The 25,461-nt window shown below is 49.4% G+C and overlaps 1 protein-coding gene across 1 annotated transcript in view; it reads left to right on the top strand.

Moving 5' to 3' along the window:
• CRTC3 (CREB regulated transcription coactivator 3) overlaps nt 1–4,628 on the top strand; it is an 87,245-nt gene extending 82,617 nt beyond the window's left edge. The window contains exons 14-15 of the mRNA XM_056124524.1: nt 910–1,012; nt 1,466–4,628. Of these exons, the coding sequence (XP_055980499.1) occupies nt 910–1,012; nt 1,466–1,671 (309 nt within the window). The 3' untranslated portion in view covers nt 1,672–4,628. The remainder of the gene's footprint in view (nt 1–909; nt 1,013–1,465) is intronic.
• The last annotated feature ends 20,833 nt before the right edge of the window (nt 4,629–25,461 follow it).

Consider the following 25,461-nt stretch of genomic DNA (forward strand, 5'->3'; position numbering starts at 1 on the left):
ATTTACTTGTTTTCTTCCTAACACTGACTGAGGTCGGCATTCATAGGTTTTACAGTGTTGGTAAGGCTATGGCAGGCTCTACAGTGACTGAGGAGAGAAGGAAGGACTAAGTGCTGCTGTCTAAAACCTAGGAACAATAATGACAGTAAGGAGCTAGGTAGATGACTCAAAGGGCCAGAGCATATGCTCTGTACATGGGAAGCCCAGACTTGATCCTCAGCATTACCTGGTCCTCTAAGCTCCACCATGTGTGACCCCAAGTACCATGCTGGGAGCGCACCAAAAGAAAAAAATAGTAACAGTAAGAGAAAGTGAGGTATGTCCTAACTAGGCCCCTGTGAAGAACCAATAGTCTCCCACCTGTTTCCCTAAGAAGCCATTTTCATCAGTGTCTTCTGGAAAATGATTGAGATGCCTGCTTTGGAGCAATTTGAGAAAATCATTCTGAAAACAAGTTTTGGGAAAGGCACCTCAAATAAACCCCAATTGCAAGTGTGCTTCCCAAAGGCTTTCTTGGAGAAGATCTCACCTGATAATCCTCCCCAAGTATGAGAAGTGGGGGCCTGGATCCCATTTTCTTGTTTTTCTAAAAACCAAAGAGGAAAGGAGCTCATTGCTCCCTGGGTTACAAATAGAACCTTTGAAGGTTCCCATGGAAGTTAGTTTACAAAGGCCTCAGGGTGTCTGGGAAAGGGGGCTCTCTGAGACTGAATACTCTGGAACTCTGATAGTGGGATCTCCTGGGGGTCTTTGTAGGCCCACCGTATGACAGGACAAGTCACCTCAGTGTGGTCCATGGGCTCCTGCACCAGCATCTGCTGTTTGGCAGGGGCCACAGGCTCTGAGGCAGGTTTGCTCGCTGCAGGAAGCAAGGCCTGCTCCATACACAGTGATCTTTGATGCTTCCAGGTGTCCCTGGTGCCACAGGGTCCCCAGGAACCCCAGGACCCATTTCATTTGAGACCAAACCTGTATTCCAACTGCGGGAACTTTCCGAACACCATCCTGACGGGTGAGTGGGGCCAGCTCTCAGCTTCTTGAACTCTTGACTTTGCTGTATTTTGACAGAGGCTGCTGTAAAAGAGCCTAAACAATGACATAAGCAAAAAGTAAAGGGCCAGCCCTCTTGACTTTTTGAGATGCGGGTCTCCTGTCCCAGAGACTGTGAGACAGTGAGCTTGATTCTGGTGACATAAGGAGTTTCTGAGATTCTGAAAACTTAAAACTTAGTTTTAAGTGAATGATAGTGGCTCAGAGGGAAAGAGCCTACAGAGATGGAGGCTATGGAACTACTGAGGAGAATCCAGATCCCGGGTAGACCCACAGGTGTGGGCATGGAGGCACAGTAGCCTCTGTGGGTGGGGAAGGCAATGTGGGGTTTGTCATCAGCTGTCCCTCTCAGTATCCCAGAGCCCTCACACCCCCTAACCCATACTGTCTTCCCCTCTGCTGCTCCTTCCAGAAGACTCAAGCTCCAGCCTATTCAAAGATCTCAGCAGTGCACTGGCAGGCATGCCCGAGGTCAGTCTGAATGTGGACACTCCATTTCCATTGGAAGAAGAGCTCCAGATCGAACCCCTGAGCCTAGATGGACTCAACATGTTAAGTGACTCCAGCATGGGCCTGCTCGACCCCTCTGTTGAAGAAACATTTCGAGCTGACCGACTGTGAACAGAAAGGGACAGGAGGGTTTCTTTGTGAAAGAGCTGAAATAGAAGGGAGCCGGCTGCCGCCCACATGGGTTGTATTTCTCTCAGGCTTCTGACCTGGAAGGAACCCATTCATGGCTCCTAGCTTCCCCATGAGCTCCTGTCTCCTACACTGTGGCTTATTCTAGACCACAGAGCTTTGCACTGCCTCTCAGGCCCAAGGCACAGACTTGCTGCAAAAAGGCTGCTTTGGAGCTTTCATTGGACTGGTCCTGACTGTTACATCTTTTTCTTGGCCATCTAGCTTGTTGGTGTGTAAAAGCAGAACCTCCCAGGTCCTAGGGTTCTCCATAGATCGCCTTGTAAATAGTGCTCAGAATCCCAGTTCTCAGTCCATGCTGAAAAAGGGACTTGGAATGGCTGCGGTGAGGGTCAGAGACCTTGGGAGCTGACTCGGCAGCAATAACGGTACCCCAGCACCTCAACGCCTTCTCTGATCCATCCGTGGGACTGTTCTGCCAGCCTCTGGCAGGGAAGCTCCAGGGCAGAGTAGAGCCATGGTGCTCTCAGATGCCTTAATCCTGAAATGAAGAATTTCTGCCAGTCTTGACTTCTGCAAACATACTGCTACTATGTTTTCTCTGCTCTGGACCCTCTCCTGTTGCTTCAATGACCCTTTTCCTGGGATCAGCAGAAAAGGAAGGCTGTCTTGTGCTGTCACTGGGATGTGTTCCCCAGGAATGGAGGAGCCTGAAAAGCGCAGCACTGCTCCCCGGAGGCTGAGGCAGAAGGGAAAAGGGGCTGCAGCATCAGCGCAAGGAATGGCTGCTGGGCCAGGTCAGGCCAGCCAGCCACAGTGCCACAGCAAAGGGAGGTGCACTGTGGACTGGGAATGTGACATTTCCCTGCTTGACTGGTTGCTCCTTGAGAGCAGAGACTAGGCCTTACTCACACTGGGCCCTCGTGCGAGCAGCTTGAAGGAAAGAAAGGAGAGTCTGATCTTCAGCTGACCCTAGCCCTTGCCAAATCTCAGAGCCTTTGCTTTTCTAGCCCTTGTGCCTTGCTGATGCTGAGCCTGCACTTTATAATGCCCATCATGCTAGGTGACCAAATCCACATTCACAGGGGTATTTCCTCTTCCTTGGGGGTGCACTCTATAGTGAGCCTGGGGAAACTCCTGTGAGTGCAACCATAGCAGCTGAAGAGCTCTAGGGGAGCCAGCCAGGCTTCCGCCTCCAGAGAAACCTTTCCTGTCACATCCAGCTCTGTTCGAAATGCTTGAAAGTCCTTCCTTGTGGGTAAAAGTGTCGTCTGCAGTGAGTGAAGTCTCCTCATTAGTCCTCAGTGCCTTACTTAGCATAAATAGCATCCCCAGGGCACCAGCACTGCCACTAGCCACTGCCTCTAACACAGTTAGAACAACAGTACTAGGCATAGTGGAATACAAGAACAATAAAGGGCACCTGTGGGATACAGAGGCCCAGCCCAACTAGCCGCCACCCTTGCAGAAGCAGCAGAAAGGGGGCTAGAGCCACTGCTCACAGAGAAGCGAGACTGTGCCTTACGCGAGAGGACTGCTGTAGCCTCTCTGACTGTCTTGACTCTCGGGCCTCTGCTCTGACAGCTGACCCTGCAGACGCTCAGCTCCCTCCAGCTCCCTCGTGTCAAGTCTTCCTGTTTCTCAGTGTTCTGTTGCCCCATCCCTGCTGTGAACCCCAGTCCCCTCCCTGAACCCTGGCTGGGGACAGGGCAGCTGCTTCTGCTTTCCAAACATTCTGCCCATTTGGTTTTCAGAGCCCTTGACGCTTGAGATCTCAGAGGGGTGTCTTTTGTTTTAATGGTACACTGCACCCCAGCATGCCGAATGAAGCCAGCTCTCTGCTGCATTCCCCAAGTCAAAGGCCCTGATCTGATCCAGCCTTTCAGACAGGGAATGGTGCTGATGTCCCCAGAGGTGTTTGGAAAACTTGGAGTCCCAGAAAAAAACCCTCTGCATAGTGCCTTTCCCAGGCCCACCATTGTCATGGGCCCAGCTGTCTCGTGCCCTGGACCCACACTTACTGATGGAAGCCCCTGGATCTGTTGTGTGTCTCCTGGGAAAACGCTTCGGGCATTGTTGTCCTCCTGCTTTCCCACGATGGCACCATGCACCAGCTCTATCTCTCCAAACTTGGAGCGAGCTCAGAGCTTGGCCATGCACTTCGAAAGCCTGTTTCATCATGTAGTTCCATCATGAGATCTCACTGGTCCTTCTTCTCTCATTCACAGCCGCTAAAGAGCCCAGGGGGGTGTGAGCCCTCCATGCATCCTCCCTCCCTACACCACCATGCGTGTTTGCATGCAGAGCTGGGAGAACATGTCCTTAATGGCGTCAATACCAGCATCAGTTCTCCTTTGTCCAGGTTCATTCCTCCTAAGTCTACTGTACCTGACCTGAGCTGACACGTCCATTCCTCTCCACGCACACCAGAAGACAGTTCCGGCCCATGCCTTGCCAGTCCCTGTTCACACACAGGTGGTCTGCCAGGTGGAACCATCAGAGCAACTAATCAGATTTCCCGCCAGTGTCCTCGCCCCTTGGCCCCTGTCAAACCATATTTAAAGATTGGAATGTGTATAAAGTCGCTTCCAAGTTTTATAATGCATCATTTTACATCTTTCATAATTAAAAGCAGCACAATAAGGTTGTATCTGCATTTGGTGTTTCTCTTTAGTGTCTGGTGGGTGAACTGGGCAGGGGTATCAGGTGTGGGGAACCTTCTTCTCACCACACCTGGCAGTTGAGCATGCACTCAGCTCTCTGATCTTTGAACCACATCCAACTTCACCCACTCCTGAGGGAGTTTCAGAAATGGAGTGCATGGGGTTCCTCTGCAGTCTTGGATGCCAGGTGCAGAGGGCATCATTATCCACTGACAGATCTTGTCCTACCACACAGGGCCGCACGCCATCTCTTCACCCCTGCCTAGCAGTCCTCCCAGCTCCCCTGGCCTGGCCAGGCTTCTTTGGGCCCCTCTCTGCAGAGTCCCAGGTCTCCTCCCTCTCCTGTGCGGGCCCCTCTTTGACCTACTTGTCCCTTCCTCACAGCTGAGAGCCTCTGTATCAGGCCATGCTCGCCTTTCTTGCCCGATAGCCCAGGCTTCTGTGTCTCTGCCTGGTCTTTGACCAGCAAGCTTCCTCATCACTCTTGAACTTCCACCTGCCACACTTCTGCATCTCTGCAGACAGCCATTAGCCCTCTCTCGGGTCACAGTCTCTGTTCGGCTTTGCAGGCCTCTCCCACCCAGCCCAGCTCTCTCTCCCTCTCCCACGGGCTCTGCCTCCTTCTGCCCCAGATGGTGCCACTAACTACCCTCAGAAATGAACAGAGTGTTGGGCTGGAACAATAGTACAGAGGATAGGGCTTTTGCCTTGCACGTGGCCAACCCAGGTTTGATTCCCAGCATCCCATATGGTCCCCTGAGCACTGCCAGGAGTAATTCCTGAGTGCAAAGCCAGGAGTAACCCCTGTGTATGACCCAAAAAGCCAAAAAAAAAATAAAGAAGAAAGAAGAAATGAGCAGAGTGTTGAGGTTTTTTGTCTTTGTATTCCTCAGTGTTCCTTTTCTTTTTTTGGGGGGGGGGGGGGTCACCCAGCGATGCTCAGGGGTTACTCCTGGCTCTGCACTCAGAAATTACTCCTGGCCATGCTCAGTGCCCATATGGAATGCCTGGGATCAAACGGATGGGTTACATGCAAGGCAAATGCCCAACCTGCTATACTATTGCTCAAGCCCCTCCTCAGTGTGATTTAAAATGAGAAAATAAACACCCTCTTTTCATAGCATTGTGCAAAGGAACTCTGTCAGTCCTCGTAAGATTGGCCCTGCGCAGAGCAGACACTCAGTAAGTGTCCCTTGTTAGAAGTGTTATCTGTTGCAGAGATGTGCTGCCCGTTCACAGGCTGGGAAACGTCGAATCTCAAGTCTGGATGAACGTTTTACATTGATTGTATTCAGGGAGATTCATAAACCAGCGGTGTAGGCTGTGTCCCCAAGTGGACACTAGATGGAGCTGAGGTCCTGGGAGCAGCAGGCGACCAGAGCAGCAGGGTATTGCTTGACCCGCACGTGTACCCTGGCGGGGGTGGGGAGGGGGTGTGGGGAGGCTTGGCTCTGTATCAGACTTGAGTTTCATGCTGAGTCTCTCATGGCCACTCAGCTGTTCGTGTCTCATGTCTCCCTTAGGGTGGCTGTCAGACACCAAGCCAACATGGGGTACAGGCTGTGCACCAGGTTACTGGACTCCAAAGTCCGCTACCCCTAGTGCTCAGCCCTGATCCCCGGTTCAGAAGTGCAGCGGAGCTCAGGACATGCAGCCTCATGCTCAGGCACTGCCACTCCCCCGACCTCCATAGCCCCTCCACCCCACCCACCCTGGAATCCTCCCCTTGGGAAGGGACATGGTAAGCACCCCAGGGAGAAGAGAGAAGAGGGAGGGAAGTGAGGGGGCAGAGTGAGAGCCCAAATGGAGCTCTGGTGATAGGATCGTAGGTTTGTTTCTCTTTCAGAAGTATATTTTGACTTTTTAAGAAATACAGGCTCAGCTTTTATAATAGTAGTATATGCTTCTTATAAGAAATTATTTTGAACCGGAGAGAGATTATAGGACGCAGAGCTCTTGCCTTGCACGTGACCGACCTGGGTTTGATCCCCAGCACTCTATATGGTTCCCAGAGTCCTGCCAGGAGTGATCCATGAGCACCGAGCCAGGAGTAAGTCAGCACCATTGTGTGTGGCCAAAAGTAAACAAAAATCATATAATAAAGTAAAAAATAGAAATATTTAAGGGATCTAGAAAATTAGCACCCCTAGAAACTGGGACTCAATACGCATAATTCAAAGAAGAGGACAGGTGGACGGGTGGAAATTTTTACCAACAAGAGCTCACGTGGTGTGTTCTCTTTTTGGAAGGAGTGCTTAAATTTAACAACAATAGGAAGCCGAAATGTAACTAAGGAAATGGCAGGGCTGCAAATAAGCATGCTTCTTAGGTTTCTAAAATATTTCTCTAAAAGGAAAGAGAAACAGCCAGAGGCTGGATTCATGCTCAAATCCCATTTCAGCAGGCGATGGCATCTCCTGCCAGCCTGTGATGTGGATGAGGAAATGAGCTCACCCGCTTCCCTGCTCCTCCCCCAGCCCACTTGGGAGTTCTCCTCTTTCCATTGTGGGGGTTGCACTGTTGGCATCCTGTCTCAGGGCATCCTTCCCACCATTGTTCAGCCCAGGGTCCTATAAGCTGCTGTCTGTGAGAGTGGCCCCACTCGTCCTTCTTTCCCTCTTTATTTTGATTTCACCTGGTCTCTGTCTTGACCTTATCACTGCAGTCTATTCCAGAAGGGCTGTGCTGGTTACAGCCACAGGGCCAAAGCTCTGAATGGGGTGGGTAGGCTGTGGATGTGTGTGTGCCCTGTGAGAGTGGCCTGAAACCCTAGGTCCTGCGATAGGATATCCTGCTGCAAACGAAGTCGTGATCGATGACACATTAGTATTTGGGAATAAAGAAAATGACAGGGGAAAGGAACCAGAGAGGGTGTGGTCAATAAAATCAAATACAAGCTTCTGACTCAGGAGTCCTCTGCGACCCAACCCTAATCCACACATGCAGGCACACACACCTAAGAGTGTGTGTGTGTGTGTGTGTGTGTGTGTGTACACACACATGCATGCATGTACATATCCAAATGCATATGCTTACAGTCACATGCATACACATGCACATTTACATGTACATATGTGTCCATGAGCATGTGCATGCACAATCCATTCCTTTGACGACGACAGTGCCTTCTCCCATTTTCACTCGGAAAAAAAAAATCCAGCTTTTTTCACACCTGGGTCAGGTAACGGATTCTGTGAAGTCTTCACTGAGGTTTGTGTTCTCATTTAGCAAAGATTTGCAGTTTGCCTCCAACCCCCTGCCCTGAAGCTCTTCTGTGTGACTTGCTTTGACCAAGAACTGTGTCTAATTGCTTATCACATGAGACCCTATGTCATCCTCTCCTGGACACTGCCATCTCTGCTCCCAGAATTTACCTCTCAGTGCGGACTAGAAGGTCCCAAAGCTCTGAGCTGGGAAAATGCTCAACCCGGTCCTCCCCTGGAGCACCAGGAGGGCAGCAGCTGCCTTCCTGGCCAAGTCCTGCTGATACAGAAAAGTAACTGGAAAGGGTGGGAGCTTCTGCAAAGTCCCTGAGTCTTGGGCACAGCATGGCAGACCTGCCCAGGGGAAGGAGCGTGGGGAACCTGAATTCTGGAGCACTGAGGGGCAGCTGCAGGTTGGGTTTTTCAAACTCTGCCCAGCACCCTCTTGCTAATCATCTAAGTTCCATCTAGCCTGGTTTCCTTAAAAAGCATCATGTGGGAGTGGAGCAATAGCACAGTGGGTAGGGCATTTACTTTGCACACGGCCGACCCGGGTTCGATTCCCAGCATCCTATGTGGTCCCCTGAGAGCACCACCAGGGGTAATTCCTGAGCACAGAGCCAGGAGTAACCCCTGTGCATCACTGGGTGTGACCCAGAAAGCAAAAAAATGCATCATGTGACCCAGTCTACTTGAATGGAAGGGAAGGTGTTGGTAATTAAGAGGGACTTGAGGGACATATGGCTGCTTTGCATAGGAGCAAAGCTGGTGACAGTACTACCTGGGGCCAAGCACCTGGGAGCTAGAGACCTGGGTTCCAATCTTATGGCTGCAACCAGGCGTGGAGCCAAGACAGGCCAACTACCTCATTTTAAAGTGGGGGAGGTGAGTCCTAACTCACAGCATATGCCTGCCCTAACAAGTATGTCCTGCACTAGCAAGTACGTCTACAAAGTTAACCAGCCTCTCTGCTGAGAATTCCTTGGCTATCTGTCTCTTTGTGTGTTTCTGACAGGAGAAGGGATCAAACTCATAGCCTTATACACATGAAGCACTCTCCCTTCTACTTAGCTCCACCCCAGTCCTTCATCCTTTCTATTAAGTGGCTCCTTTGTTGCTGTTCCAGGGCACCTGCACCTCCTAAGCCTTGGCCTTTGGGACACTCAGCTCAGCTCCCCCAGACCAGGAGTCTCAGAAGAACCCTAAGATGCTCTCATCCTGGCCTCGTAAATAACTGTTCCGCACCTCATCCCTTCCAGACCTTGGTCTCCCTGCAGCAAGCCCTGGTGGGCCAGAGACCTGCTTCCTGAGGCCGCAGCCCTCATCTCCCAGAGGCAGACTCAGTTTTCTGCCATGCTGGCTTGTTCCCCTTAGCCAATCTAATTTTGACTCCCAGCCTCAATGGCCACACAGGGTTGGGTAATCATTGAAATGCAACTGTTCCATTTCCTTCATAAAAGGCCCCTCATGCCCTGTGCCTTTGTCCTGCCACTGAGAGGACTGGTTGTCACCCTACTAGCTTTCTTATGTACCTAAGCAAGAGTTGCTTTAGCTCAGTTTGCAAAGATGTGATCCAGGCTCAGCTGGGGACAGCTGGGTCTGGTGACTGGATTTCCACAAGGCACATGGCACAGAGGCTTAGGAGTTGGTGAAACATGCCACCTTCTGCTCCAAGCTCACAGCTTGGCTCTCCCTGGCCTCGCTTAGGGAAGCAGGGAGACCCCACTCAGCCACTATTATTCATCTCTAGTCACTACAAAATCTCTCCTTACCATCCCCTGACCCTGACACAGGTCCCCGGAAGCCACTCTCCTACAACCAATGATATGGAGATTGTGCTCAGGGTACAAATAAGGGGTGCAAACATCTGTGCTCATAAAGCTCCAGGTTCTGGCCACCTGCAGGACAGTAAAGAAAGGTACTCACCAAAGGATCCTCCCAAGCCCGGGTCCATGAGGCTGACATGGCAGTTAGTCTTTCTCAAAGTCCTTCGAGTTCTTTTAGGGCCATCTTATGAGGCCCCTGTTCTGTGGAATGTCAGAGACAGGTGTGGAAACAGGAGATGATAGAGGGGGCAGCAGAACTGATGAAAGGACCAGAGGAGGGAGTAGGACCCGAGAGAAAGATGAGTGGGGTCAGGAAAGATGAGTGGGGTCAGGAATTTCCAATATGCAGGCCCAGATTCAGGAAAGCCCAAGAGGGGCCCTTCCCCAGTTGGCTGTCCATTACCTCAGTCTCCCTGAGGAGACTGGTAACTATCCAGAGAAGAGACCTCTGCAGTCTGGGGTGTGCTTCAGGGACACCTAGTCCATTATGCCTGCTGACCAGCAGCCTCTGGTGACAAGTGTGGAGGGTTATTGTTTGTTTTTTCAAGTAAAAATGACTGTTTCAAAGGGTAAAAGAGATAGCTCAAGGGGCTAGAATACATGCTTTGCGTGTGAGAAGCCCAGGTTGGATTCCTGGCACCATATGATCGCCTAACACTGCTGGGAGTGACCCTGCACACCAATATGTATGGCCCAAAACAAAACAAACCAAAAAAAAAAATGTTAAGTCCACATGTGGGCCAGAAAGATAGCATGCAGCCTATTTCTGGCTTGATCCCCAGTACCACATATGACCTCCCAAGCATCACAACCAGTGTTCCCTGTGCACAGACCCAGCAGTAAGCTCTAAGCACCAGTGAGTACAGCTCAAAAAAATAAATAAAAAAAAAAATCCATCTGACCATCTGGTTCAATGGTGCAAGCTTACTAAAGTCTGGTCAGGTGATGGTTATTTGCAGATGACATGATCCTAGAGCAGAAAGCTTGGAGAAAATACAGTCTGAGACCACAAGAATAAGAGAAGTCTTCTCTAAGACTGCATAATAATATAAAGTGAATCAGATCAGAGGGATACTTGTTTCAACTTCCCGTTCCAGGAGCCCTGGGAGAAAAGGCAAGTGACAGAGTACTGCCCAGCATGTTGTGACTTCTGCCTCCACCACCACATGGCACTCTGGTGTGGCGCCTGTTAAAAAAATATGAATAAGAACTAACCATTTCAACACAAGCTTCTCCAAAAAGAGAGCTAGGGAATCTGAGAAATACTATAGGGGTTGAGACGTTTGCTTTGTATGTGACCAACCTCCAGTTTGATCCCCAGCATTGTGTATGGCTCCCCAACAACCACGAGCGATCTCTCTTGAGTACAGAGTTAGAAATAACCCCTGAGCACTGCTAGTGGTGTGGCAAAAAAATCACCCCCCCTCTCCATTTTGCAATTTAAAAATTAAAAATGTGTTTTACCAAAGGCTAGAGTGATCATACAACAGGGAGGGTGTTTTCCTGGCATGCAGCCGACCCAGAACCCCAGATTGTCTCCCTGGCTCTGCACTCAGGAATAACCCCTGAACATTGCTGGGTGTGACCCAAAAACAGAGAGACAGAGACAAGGGACAGTTCACTTCACTCAGAGACAGAGAAGAGAGTGGATAGGGTTTGTGGTCGCTGCTGATGGTTGGGTGGTGGATGGGGTGTAGCAACCTTTGTGGAGAACAAAGCAATCAAACAATTTTTGAAGTTCCAACAGAAAACGTGATGAAAATTTTTCTGTTCTTGGAGTAAGGAAAACCTAAGCCAAAAAAGAAAATTGAAAAAGCCCTACAAGAAAAAGTATGGATAGATTTGACCTCATAAAAGTTTTAAACTTCAGTAGGGTTGGAGATCATATTAGAGATACGGAGACAGGAAATGTAGTAAAATGCTAACCGTAGAAGGCTAAGAGTCCTTCCTAGCAAAGATAAAGCCTTTTCTCTCTTTTTGTTTGCTTTTTGAGCCATACTAGCAATACTCAGGGGTAACTCCTGACTCTGCACTCAAAAATCACTCCTAGCAGTGCATGGGGGACCATTTGAGGTACTGGGATTTGAACCCGGTTTGGCCACATGAAAGGCAAATGCCCTATCCACTGTGCTGTTTCTCCATCCCCAGTAAAGCATTATATTCTAATCAATCAGTCATCAGAGGACAGGAACAGGCTGTTTGCAGCAGGAACAATTCAAGTGGCCACCAGCTGAGCAGGAACAGTTTGGCGCTGTAGGAATGACAGCGGCGAAGCAAGATGGCCCCATCTCAGGCAGCCCAAGGAAAGCGGTTTCTAAGAACAGGTCCGCACCTCAGTCAGCCCTCAGAAGGACCTGCCAACACAGGGATGTGCAGAGACGTGCCAACAGAATTCCTTTGAAAATACCTGGGAACAAGCACCTCATGGAACTGTGTTAGAGAAAAACGAGATGGTGTAATCATCCAAGTGGAAAGAGAAAGGCGAGTTCACTTTTGATGGCTTTTGTATTGTTTTGACTTTTTCCTGTTTAGCGTTTTTCATGGAGCCGTCTCCAGCGGTGCTTGGGGAGTCATGTCATGCCCAGGATTGAACTTGAGCCTCACACATGCCAGACACGTGCTCCACCCCTTTTGAGTTCTCACCCCTGCCCCTCTGTTGAATGTTTTTTTAGATTAATGCCACAGCAGGGAGAAACTCTGTGCCTGATTTTCAGGAATTTCCACAGCGTGGTGGCAGCTTCCCCACAGGGGGAGGATCAGCAGAGCAAGCCGCCAGAGCCAGGGAGCCAGCGCTGACACCTCCTCTCACTGCTGACTTGGCTTTCATGCTTTCTCTTGTCTACCAAGAGTCTGGGCAAGTGGCTCTCAGCAGGGAATGGGCATCACAGGGAAATTTCCAGAAGGGAACTCTCAGGGCATGGAAGAGCACGCCGTGGTTTGGGGAATCCAGCATGGGTTGACAGCCAACACTCTGTAGCCTGACCCTTTCTTCCTAACCCCAGCTTACAACCACCAAAAGACCCCTGCCCTGAAAGAAAAGAATTTGCTTGCAGGAGGAGCCCGTGACTGTGTTCCAGAGCTCCAGGGCTTTCTCTGCTTTTCTCTTGCTGCCCACCTTGTGTCGTTATGTACTGCTTACTCAGCCCTAGAGCCCAGCCCCCTTCATCTCTGGCTTTGGTGCCCAGAACAGTGCCTGGCATATCATGGGCGCTGGGCGGATGTTATTGAACTGTGGTCACGGGGTCCTTTCCCTACATGGTGGGGCTAACTGGGTAACCAGCAGGTTTCTGCAGTGATGCCAATGGAACAGTAAAGCTATGTCTCAGTCTCCATGACCTGTGACTTGTTCCACTTTCAGATCCTGCAGAGGAGGCTCATCTTTCAGTGTCACAGACCCTTAGGGGAGCCTGGCCGTGGGTATTAGGAGACACTATGGCTGACATGTCAGTGAGGGTTGATTCCAGACTTTCTAGATAAGACTTCATCCCACGGGGTCAGAGATGCTCAGGAAAAACCCTTAATGCTCCCACAGATTTGCACCCCACACAACATACCTATCCAAGGTCTCCCTGTCAAAGTGGGAACAGATGGTCGTGTCTGTGATTGAGCCCCAGATGAAATGAGTGGTCTGCCTTATGGGCCTAGTATGAAAATAACATCTTTAGGCATTAGTCATGCTGCTCACGACAGTGCTGTTGGTGGAAGAGACACAGGGATCTCGTACCATTGGGGAAGCCACTGAGCCCTTGTGCATCTCTGATCCCTGCTGGCCATGAACTCTGAGTGCTGCTGTGGCTACAGCACCTTTGGTGCCACTGACACACAGACACACCCTCCCCCCCCACACACACACACAATCACACCCCTCCTCTTCCCACTCCTCCTTTTTTATATACTGACACTCCAAGCTTTAGTTTTCTTTTAAAATCCTTTTGTTCTTACTGGGTTTACATGTGAATTGCAATGAAGTCTGAACACAGAAGGAAAAAAATACAACTGATCTCAGGGAGAAAGCCCTGAGAACAGAAGTAAAATGAATGAAATCATATTAATAATCTTACTCCCTGAAATATATCTCTCACAAAAAATGTGAGAAGATTTTAGAAAACATCTAAAACCAAGTGTCAGGGGGATTAGAGAGATCCTGAGGGTTTCTGAAAGCTGCTGTGAATAGGGTTACTGGAGATTGGACTATTGAGTAGACCAGAAATCTTTGTGGCGAGTGGGGGAATTAATAGAGAGGTGGAAAGAAAGCTCGGGGAAATGCTGTGTTTTGATAAAGTGCGATAGAATGTGGGGGAACATCCCTAAAGTTTCTGAATCAAGTGGGACAGAATCAACAGCCAACCCCCCTCTTTCTTTTTCTCTCTCCCTCTCCCCTCTTTCCTCTCTCCTCTCTTCTCCCACCACCCCCCTCTCTCTTCTCCTCAGACCCCTAAATAGCACAAGTAAGTACTTGGTAGTTGTTACGTAACAACTTCTAGTGTCCACAGGGTCTTAGCAGACTGTCTCTCCAGATACCACCCGAGGCCAAGGTACCTGCAGTGTTCAGGGGAGCTTGGCTTGGAAGCCTGCGGCTGCCTGTGTCATTCCTCCACCTGTTTATCACCTGACCACCCTGACTGGGACCTCAAGCTGGAAGGAAGAGCTGGCAAGCTGGAAGGAGACCCCAAATTGTCAACAAGACAAGAACTGAACGGTCATCTTGTACCAATTAAACCTAGAACTCAACGGTCATCTTGTACCAATTAAAATGAGAAACCCAGCCTTTTTTTTTTCTTTTTTGGGTCATACCCAGCAATGCACAGGGGTTACTCCTAGCTCTGCATTCAGGACTTACTCCTGGCAGTGCTTTAGGGGACCTTATGGCATGCTGGGAATCGAACCCAAGTTGGCCGAGTGCAAGGCAAATGCCCTACCCACTGTGCTATGCCTCCAGACCCCAGAAATTCCTTAATTTGATGCCAAATGAAGACTTCTGTCACCTTTCAAGCAGGAAAAAGCTAAGATAAAGGACATGCGCAGGACCCCGGGAGTTTGGTTCCTGGCATTTTACAGTCCCCTGAGCACGTGCTAGAAGTGTGTTGCCCCCCCCCCCCCCCCCCCCGCCAAATCCATGGTCCTAGTGCTATTCCAGATCAACCACTGCCTGAGCACAGAATCCCTGGGGAACAGTGCCACCTGGGCCTCCTGAGGCTGGAGGACGCTGGTGGGAGGCCAGAACCCAGCATCTCAGGGAACTCCAGTGCAGGCAAAAGGACCCTGGAAAAGGAGGGGGAACTACCTGCTTCTGTTGACAATTTGGAGTCTCCTTCCAGCTTGCCAGCTCTTCCCTCCAGCCTGAAGTCCCAGTCAGGGTGGTCAGGTGATAAACAGGTGGAGGAATGACACAGGCAGCCGCAGGCTTCCAAGCCAAGCTCCCCTGAACACTGCAGGTACCTTGGCCTCGGGTGGTATCTGGAGAGACAGTCTGCTAAGACCCTGTGGACACTAGAAGCTAGGTGGGTTTGGTTTGGGCACCCCTCAACACCCCTGGCCCCCCTAAGCATAATGTGACAGGACCATGAAGCCAGGGAGAATTAATGACAGTGACAATATCCAGTAGCCTAATGATATGGGAGGACAGCTGTTGTCCCTCCCCACGTCCCCAACTCTTGAGCCTGGGGCAGTCTTGGTCCTTCGAGGAAAATGAACAGTGCCAAGCCCCTACTGTCAACCTCCTCCTTGAGCCTCTACCTCCCAGGGCAGCACAGTGGGAATCCTCCTACCTTGGTCCAGGCAGTATCACAGCACCCCCACAGGAGAGCTGCCCCCCACCACACACACACACACACACACACACACACACACACACACACACACAACTCTCCTGTCTTCTGCTCCTCTCCCAGGGCCACCTGCAAACGTTTGCATGACCCTGGTCTTGTCTCCCAGCAGGTGGATAGAATGGTCTGGAAACCCACTGTGGTGGGGTCTTTGTGCTCCAGAGATGACTAATGCGGGTCTCTGCATGAGTCAGTTGTTCTGAGTTTCTCTGAATGTTCCAGAACAATCACCTTGGACACGTCGCCCAACCTGAGCACAGTAAGAAAGTAAGCAGTACTTTTTGTACCTTAGGGACAAAAATAAAACCCAGGCTCTTACGTGTCACTCCTACAACAGCACTGACTGGAGACAAAAAAAAAAAATAACACACCATTGTCTGAACAAAGACCCACTCAGCGAGCTCTGTCAGACTGGCTGCGCCACGCAAGGATTAAAACCAGTTACCAAGACAGACACAAAACTCCCTTTGCCACAAACACAGGTCTGGTTACTCCCCAGAGACAGAGTCCCTTCCTCCTGGTTAAGAGGACACCTTGAAGGGCCGGAGGGACAGGTCAGAAGGGAGGGTGTTTGCTTTCCACATGGCCAATCCGAGTTTGATCTCTGGCATCTTCCCAAGCACTGCCAGGAGTGATTGCTCAGTGCAGAGCCAGGAGAAACCCCTGAGCACTGCTGGGCGTAGCCCAAAACACAAAATAGAAACTGTGAGAGGTCAGAGAGAAGCATGGGAGCACGTTGCATGTAGGGGCTTTTTATTTGACCCCCACCACTTCAGGAACCCCCAAGCATCACCTCGTGTTGCCCTCCCCCACAAAAAAGAAGCCTCATTGATTGCTGTGTTAGGGCAGGCGGCCAACAGTGTATTGGAGCCCAACTCTCGGTTCCTCTGCATTTCAGTGGAGCTTCCTCTCACTGACTCCCCATGTCTCTGTCCTCAAATCTCCCCATTGCTTGGCCTCCCCAATACCCCTCTGAAGGCTCTGCCTTGCCCAGTACAAAGCTCTCCCAGATCTGCTTCCCCACGGCCTGCTTTATCCTTCCTCCCTCTCTACAGACTGGCTTTTCTCATCTCTGCTGAGACACCCCATCTTTTCATGACCCTGAACATGTGGGGGCCTACTCACTGACCCTTAGTCTAGGCGTCCCAATTCCAAATCCCTAGTGCTGCCATCCCCACTGATCTCTGTGTGTGTTAGAGTGTGTGTGAATGTGTGTGAGTGTGTGTGTATGTATACGAGTGTGAGTGTGTGAGTATGTGTGACATGCACACACTGGGGGACAGCTGTGCATGTGAGAACTCCTAGGTAAAGGCAGACCCTGGGAGCACACCTTGATACTGGCACCTGAGCCCCAACTCTACAGAAAGAGATTTTCCTGGAAATGAGTACAGTTGATCCCTCATGGACTGCTCCGATTTTATAAATATGTACAAATTCCTAACATCAAAAAAAAAAAGAGAAGATATATATTTCACATGCGACTGTGAAATAAGATAGTGAAAATGTGCCCCTGTTTCTCATTATTTGGACTGAAAGGTTTTTCTAAAGGCAGGATGTTGCCTTGGCATCTTTGCAAGCGTTTTCTGAATTTAAAGATACGATAATTATAGAGCTCACATTGACATTGCTGAAAATCTGTTCAAAACTTGGCCCAGGGAGGGCCTACCAAAATGCACAGTTTCTTTGATTAAAATGGCCAGAATTGCATCTGAATATGCCTGCTCGAGACCAGCTTGTCCATGTGGTTTCATCAGCCCCTTCCCCTGTGTCCCAGTGAAGGACCTGGGAGGCACTCCGGCAAGAAATCAGCCTCTCAAATCTAGGGTGCAGGAGGACAGTCTGGGGTGAGGGGGCATACTTCTAGGTTCTGGAGTCTGAGTAAGCCCACAGAGGAGACATCTGCATCACTAGGGAAAATGGGACGCTGCAAGTGTCCCTCCTGAATCGGAGGGAGACTGATCGCCCATTTCCTGGCACTGCTTGCAGCCAAACTTTGTTTCCATCTGTGCTGAGAGATTCATAGGAATGGTCTAGGGCCAGGCTCTGCTCTTCTAACCCAAGCAGAGCAACTCTGAATCGATATTTTGCTTATTTTATTTACTTGGGGCTTTGGTGCCACCTGCGGTGTTTTCTGAGACTACTCCCAGCTCTGCTCAGGAGTCACTCTAGGCAGTGCTCAGGGCACCATGGGGTACCAGGAATCAGGGTCAGCCTCCAGCAAGGCATTTATCTTAACCCCTGTATTATCTCTCCAACCCCCTTAATTTCTTTAATATTTATTTTCCATTGTGGGGGGTCATACCTAGCTCATGGTTTAACCATAGCTACATTGGCAGTGCTCATGGTTCACCATAGCTGCAGCCAGTGGATTGGGACAGGGAAGGTAGACTGTGGTACAGCAACTGATCCCACACCCTCACAGTCACAACTTTCCTCCTCATCTGCTCAAGAGAGTTATCGCGTAGTTTGAAATGAGCTAACTTTGTTTATCACTTTTGAACCATAGAAGAGACTGGAACCAATGATGCGAAGACAAAGCATGCCCAGGCACAAAACTCTGCCAAGCTGGGGTCAACTAACTTCTTGCCTGATTGGCATGTTGTGACACCAATCAGAACTTGACTGATTTCTCATCTAATTTGCATAATGGTTCACCCACTGAACTGTGATGGAATTCTAACCCTGACTTTTGCAGCAGACCAGAGTGAGAACTGTCCTTCCTTTTCTCTTTCGTCTACCATGATGTGGCCATAAGTCCCATCCCTGTCAGGGAACATGGAACATAACTCCAAGTTTCGAATTGTCTCCCCAACTATGGTTCGACTAAAACCAAAAATTAATGCTTACCTCTTGCTTCCCCCAGACATCCATTCAGGGGCAAGAGATGCAGTCTGGACCCACAGGGAAGAGCCAGTTTGATTCCCTCTGGATAGGGCTGAGATGCTAGTGGTGGGGTAGGGGTCGATCGGGTCAGGGGCAAGATGGAGGGATGAGTGTTTTCTCCCTGGTCACCTCTGGAATTTCTGCTAGGAATTCTGTCATTTGCTGGTTTTAGAAGGTGAGATTCCTGCTCCCCAGGATCTGTGTCCCTGATGGCAAGACTCTGAGGGGACCAGGCTGAGGAGAGGAGTAGGCTTTGGTGCTGCCCTGGCAAAGTGAGTGGCGAAGAGGGCTTGAAGTTGAGATGGCAGGAAAGAAGATGGCAGGAGTGGGTGTTTACAGACAAGACAGACACACTTTTTAAAATTGTTATTGAAGTAAAAACAGGTTTTTATTTAGAAATTTTGAGGAAGGGGAGGGAGGGAGAGAAAGAGTAACATGCTCAAGAGAGAACGTGGGCTTCTCCAAAGGCAGAGAGAGCCAGACATGCTTTTTTTATCCAAAATCCTAAAAAAAAAGTGACATAATTTTTAAAATATCTGTTTGAGGTCAGAGAGAGAGAGAGAGAGAACAGGAGGGAAGGCACTAATCTTACATGTGGTCAAAATGGCTGTGCCTAGGTTTGATCCCTGGCACCACATATAGGCTCCCTGAGCACTGCCAGAGGTCATTCTGAGCATAGAGCCAGGAACAGCCTCTGACAACCACCAGGCGTGGCCTCTAAACCCAAACCAGACAAATGAAAGATCTGTTTAGCTTATGCCTGATCTGGAGTCCTTTCATTAGAGATGAGAGCAGTTTCTCAGCACTGGTGACACGGGTCGGGGGGTGAGGGCCTTAAGACACTGTTTGTTGCAGACACTGTCCCAATTCCGTAGGAAACAGAACTGATGCCCTGGCCTCCGCCCTCTAGGTGCCAGGAGCACGTGGCAGTGCCATTTTCACAGCTGGCACTGTCTCCAGACACTGCTGAATGCCTCTGGAGGTGGCAAAATGACCCCCCAGTAATAACCACACAGTGGCCACTGGGGTTCTGTGGACACTTCCCTGAAATGTGACGCAACTACGCCCGCGCTGCTTCCCGCCTGTGCTGCCCTGAGTCTGACTGGGAAAATGGCTCCCGGCAGAAACCACACATTCTGAGCAGCCATGTGACCCGCATGGAGTCACGGCCGAAAGTGAGAAACAGACATTACGTCATGGGCAGGCGGAGCGCAAGTGGCTTCGTGCTAAGTCAGCTGAGACTGTGCCTCATCCAACTGGACTGACTCAAGCCGGGGATGCTGCTCAAGCTCTGTCCTCCCCGACCAGGCCTCTCTCGTGTCAGTCAGCTTGACAAGCTCCCATTTTACCATCACCAAGAGAAAGCCCCGCTTAATTGGTACCAGATGTCGAGTGAGCTGTTGCGAATCAATAAAGCATCGTCCAAAAACCACCAAAATGAATCATAAGGACAAACAGGACTTTTTCTCCCTGCGAAACGGTGACTAAAATAGTGCCTTGCCCTTTCAGAGAAAGTTTTACAAGGTCCGGGCCAGACTTGGGGCCCGGCTGTGTCAGCCACGTGTCAGTGGGCGGGAAACCAGGAACCGGCAGTCCTGGCCAGCCCATGTTGGGGCCCGGCAGACAGACTTCTAGATCCGGATCTGGACTGGGGTCCAGAGATGCCCTCAGACTGTTATGCAACCTCTGTTTCTGTCCGAGTTGCAAGAGCATCTGAGAGCAAGAGTCATTTAGGAGCTTCTGTCCTGCAAGAAGCGCTTCTGGGAAAAGACTTTCCTAAATGAGTCCAGGTAACACAGAGAAGAGGTGTGCCCCTTTTCTCAACCATGCCTCTGCTTCCCCTCACATCATCCCCTCCAGGAGAAGTCTCACATGACTTCAGGGGTCAGTCCTGGACTGAAAGGGTGCTGAGCCCTGTGAGGACAGAGAGAGGCGGTGGGGACGGACATAGCCCTGTCGTGGGACTGGGTGGTGGCCTCTAATCATTTCCTGCTCACTTCCGGCTTGGCGTCCCTGAGGCGCCTGGTGGCTGCCCTTTTTCAGCCCTGGTGTCTTAGCAGGCCCCATGGAGGAGGAAACTGCATGTCCTCTCAATGTGGTCAGGACTGGACTTAAACGTCCACTGCACCTGGCTGCTGGGAGTATGGGGGAGCTGATCACTGTGCATCACTGAGGAGCAAGTGTGTAGGTGGCCCCTGAAAAAGTGAAATAGGAATGAGCCACCTGAGCACAGTGCCAGCACTCCCCCGGGACCTAGCTCCTGCACTGGCCATGAGCCCCTCATCAACAGTACAGACAATGGTCTACCCCCAGGAGCTGACTTCCACGACTGAGACAGGATTAGAATCATAAAAATGAGCAGTGATGGGGGCAAAGACATAGTACAGTGGGCAGAGAGCTTGCCCTGCACACAGATGACCTAGTTTCAATCCAGGATCCCTTGAGCACCACTAGGGCTTCTTTGAGTTGTCTCAGGGGCTCATAACCCCATCCTTCCATTCACGTGAACTCACCTTATTAAAATCTATAGGAAAATGATACCTTTGGCTTTAAAAATGTAACCAGTCTGTAGTCTTTCATTGCTTAGTGTTTCCAGGGCAAAGAAGATTTACCTAAACTCAGGGAAGTGGGAGTTGCAGGAAGTCATATGCTATGAAACATTCAACTGCACTGAAGTAACAAATGAATTATTTTCCTTTGTGCCATGTTCTTTGTTCTTCTAAGTGGTGTGTGTGTGTGTGTGTGTGTGTGTGTGTGTGTGTGTGTGTGTGTTCTCAGAATTGTTGAGTCAGGAGGAAGTGTTTCAATCTGCTTGTTTCTGAGCAGCTGTTGGATTTTAGGCTAAAGAGGAACAGCCTCATTTCTGATTCAAACGCAGTCTGAGACCTGCTTTCATCCACCACGTGTCAATTGAAATGTCCATCTTCTCCTGTAAAACTTAACCCTCTTCTTCCATCATGTTATAGAAAAGAATTAGCTTCCCATGCTGTCTACTTTCGAGCTGTGGAAGGAGTTTCGGTGTAGAGTACGAGAGACAACCAGGAGAGAGTACAGATTGGCATGGAAAGCTGACATGGCCCAGAAAACTGCTGAAACTCCCTGCCTCTGCCAGCTAGAAAGGCACGTGGGGGCTGCTCAGTCAAGGGCATCCATCACCTCCCCTTCCTTCAGCCCCGACTTTGATTCCTTCCTACTCTCTCCTCTCCCACCCTCGTTTCAGCAGAAAAAGACTCTCTCTCTCTCTCTCTCTCTCTCTCTCTCTCTCTCTCTCTCAACCAAAGTTCGAGACATTCAGAAGTGCTCGGCTGCCTATGTCCCCCACTTTAAAGTTTTGTTTTGATCAATATTCAGGCACATTAAAAACCTGTGACATCAGACAAAAGAACCACAGTGTAACATGTCCCCTTAATCTCCCTTTATTTTCTTTCTCTTCCTTGCTAAGTCTTGCTGGTTTGATTAGTTTCATTAACATTTTTTTCCCTAGTCATACCCATGGATGCTCAGGGGTTACTCCTGGCTCTGTGCTCAGGGATCACTTTTGGTGGGTTCCAGGAACCATATGGGATGCACAGGATCAAACCTGGATGGACCATGTGCAAGGCAAAAACCCTGTCTGCTGTACTATTGCTGCCGCCCCTCATTAATCTTTTTTTTTTGGCTTTGTGGGTCACACCCGGCGATGCTCAGGGGTTACTCCTGGCTTTGTACTCAGGAATTACCCCTGGCGGTGCTCGGGGGACCATATGGGATGCTGGGAATTGAACCCGGGTCAGCCATGTGCAAGGCAAACGCCCTATCCACTGTGCTATTGCTCCAGGCTCTCATTAATCTTTTTAAAGAAACCAGTTTTGGGGGTCTGGAGAAATCACCAGAGCATATGCTTTGCTTGCAGGGAATATCATAGGATAGCCTCAAGCACCATTGAGAGGGAACCCCAATACCACGGGTGTGGTTCGAAAACAAAAGAAAATTGCATAATTGATTCAGAGAATCTTTCCCCCAGTAATATAAACATTTAAAGGGGCACATCTTTCTCAAACAGCTTTAAGTGATTTTTTTTACACTTCTGTTTTGAGGTGGGGGGACTCCAGAGTGATCGCAGTGTTCAGGACCTCCTTAGTTGTATCCAGGACTATGTAATGCTGGGAAACTGTTGGCAAGGCAACCTTAACCCCTGCACTGCGTCTCTGACACTTGTCTCTTTCACTCTCCTTGTTTCTCAGTTTAAGCTAACTCAAATTCTCCCTCATTATTGCTTCTTTGACTCATGACTTACTGAAATGTGTTGCTGCATTCTATACATTTTTGGCTTTTCCAGATTTTGGTCTGTTATTGTAATTTAATTATATTGTTTTCCAGGAATATGCTTATAATATGGCAAGTCCTTATGCTTATTAATTTATTCTGTGGTCTAGATACAGTCTATTTAGGGGAAAGTTCCATGTGTCATTGAAAAAAAACCACCCATGTATTCTGCAATCATTAGGTAAGTGTTCTAGATACAGCCACAGACAGAGGGAAGAAGGCAGGGAGGGAGAAGCCGACCTCAGAGGGCATCATCATCCCTCCAAGCCATGAGAAAAAGCCTTTTCTGGGGTTTCAGCCCATATGGTGAACTGGGCGTGTATCGGATGGTTCGGTCTTCTTGATGAATTGTCTCTTTAATTATTACGCACAGTAGTTCTGGCCTGAAGGCCTCTTTGTCTAATATTATGTGGCCTCACAAGTTTTCTTAGGTGTTACTTGTATATTTCTTTTGCTCTGGGCTGTTATGCCTACAACACATATATCTTTTTTGCTGCATATCTAAAGATTTCCCACAAAGAAATTCTTTGTGGGAACAGAGGAAGGTGAAGTGATATACACAGATTGGAAAATGGAAAGAGACCCTGAAACTGGCCAATTTTTGCATAAGCTTTAGCAATAGCTTCATTTTGAAAGAGTTCATTTTTTACGAAGTTCTGAGAACCCTGACCTTGCCAACAGGAGGAAGGTACGTGAGATTCTGAATATACATTTGTTATGCCTGGTGAGGAGTAGTATAATTGTCACTTGGAAACTTATTAGGAATTGAGAACATGGGTCTTACCTAAACCTACTGAATTTGATCAGGATTTATCTCATCTGTGGAGAAGAAATAGAATTAATCAATGCACCTAGGTGAGATCACTAGCACAGTGGGTAGGGCGTTTGCCTTGCACTCAGCCAACCCGGCCGACCCAGGTTCGATTCCTCCGCCCCTCTCTGAGAGTCTGGCAAGCTACTGAGAGTATCTTGCCCCCATGGCAAAGCCTGGCAAGCTACCCGTGACATATTCGATATGCCAAACACAGTAACAAGTGTCACAATGGAGATGTTACTGGGCCCGCTCGAGCAAATCGATGAACAGCGGGAGGACAGTGACAGTGATCTAAAGATTTCAAGTATGCATTTTGACACATAACCCTAACAAAGGCAGATGGACAAGACATCTGAAACAAGGGCACAGAAGCTGGAGGAGGCCAGGACAGAGAGGATGAAAGGAATTGTGAAGCTAATTTGTGCTGAGAAATAGGGGCTGGGGCCGAGGGTATGGCTCAGAGGTCGTATGCTTACCCATGAGGCTTTGGGTTCCATCCCTGGCATCCTCCCTCTCTCTATATATATTGATTTGCTCAAGCAGGCACAGTAACATCTCGCAACAAATTGTGAGACTTGTAGTTACTGTTTTTGGCATATTGAATACATCACAGGTACATAGCACAGCGGTAGGGCGTTTGCCTTGCACGCAGCCAACAAGGCTGACCCGAGTTCGATTCCTCCGCCTCTCTCCGAGAGCCCGGCAAGCTACCGGGAGTATCTCGCCCGCACAGCAGAGCCTGGCAAGCCCCCCGTGACGTATTCGATATGCGAAACACAGTAACAACAAAGTCTCCAATGGAGACGTTACTGGGCCCGCTCGAGCAAATCGACGAACAACGGGAGGGCCTTTACCTTTTACCTTACAGATACCTTGCCAGACTTTGCCGTGCGGGCGAGATACTCAGATACTCTTGGTAGCTTGCTGGGGGCGGAGGAATCGAACCTGGGTCAGCCAGGTCAGCTGTGTGAAAGGCAAATGCCTTAGCCACTGTGCTATCGCTCCATTATTATATTATATCTTATTTATATTTTATATGTATATATTATATTATTTATATTTTATATATTATATTTTATTATATATTAAATGTACATTTTTTATGTAGGAGTACTGCTATTTATTCAGTCACTGATTAGGCTGATTGATTTGTGCATGAACTCCACTAAATGTACATTTAATATACATTTGTGTGCATCTTTGTCCCTGTTCCTGGCACAGCACTCCTAAAATCCCTTTGGGAAGCATAAAGGCATTAATGAGTTAAATTGAGAAGCCCCTAGGTCATCTAGAGTGGACTGGTTGCCAGGGGAAACCACCATGAGATTAATGGGTGAAAAAATTCAAGTAACACACAGTGCTGGGGAGTGAGTAGGAGCAGGAGATTGAGTTCAGATACTAGCAGTCATGCCTGTGTGATGAAGCCCTGATGGGGGACCCAGGACAGGGTCCAGGTAACTGCTTGCTTGTGCAGATCTGGAAGTTTGAGGGGGAATGGCTCACCAGGAGAGGGCGTGGAAACTGCACACCTGGCCAACTTGACGCAGCCGTGCCTGTGTTTGTCTTGGTGATAACCGCCCCATCCAGACATGAAAATGCTCCCCCCCCCCATCCCCTCTCCCAGCTCTGTGAATAATTCTCAGGAATCCATCCAATCCAAGGAGGAGGTTGTTAGAATCTTCAATCTAGAGCTGGTGACAACCTGAACATATGATTGGCATATGAGGGCAGGGAGTGGGGGACTCTGGGACTGAGCCCCAACCTATGGGTCAGGAATGAGTGAATAGGCCACATGGTGGCGCTGGCAGGTGACTGTTTGGAGTAAGGGAGGGGGGCGGGGCTGGTGTCCAGGGATTTTCCTGACAGCACTTGCTAAGGCAGACACTGGATGAGAGGCCTTGGCATATATATTTTTGAAATGCTTGGCACAACTTGAGTAGAATGTCATTTAAGGACTTCTTTTAAGTGGGTGTCTCTGGGACTACCTACAGTGGGAAGTTGCATGGCCCAAACCATGAATATTTCAAGATGAGAAAGCCTTCTCTTTTTAGATTCTCTCTCTCTCCCTCTCTCTTGGTCTCCCCTCCTTCCCCACTCCCCTTCATTCTTTCTGTTGCTGACTTCACAATGCCGGGGGGGGGGGGGGGGTGTCCCACACGTCTGGCTATACTGCTCATTTTCAGTTGTGCTTGCCTGGGTCATGCACTGGGCTGTGCCTGTGGCATGTGCCTGCTGCCTGTCCGCCACCCTTAG

Source organism: Sorex fumeus, unplaced genomic scaffold, assembly GCF_029834395.1.
Source record: "Sorex fumeus unplaced genomic scaffold, SorFum_2.1 ptg000051l, whole genome shotgun sequence".
Classification (NCBI taxonomy): Eukaryota; Metazoa; Chordata; class Mammalia; order Eulipotyphla; family Soricidae; genus Sorex; species Sorex fumeus.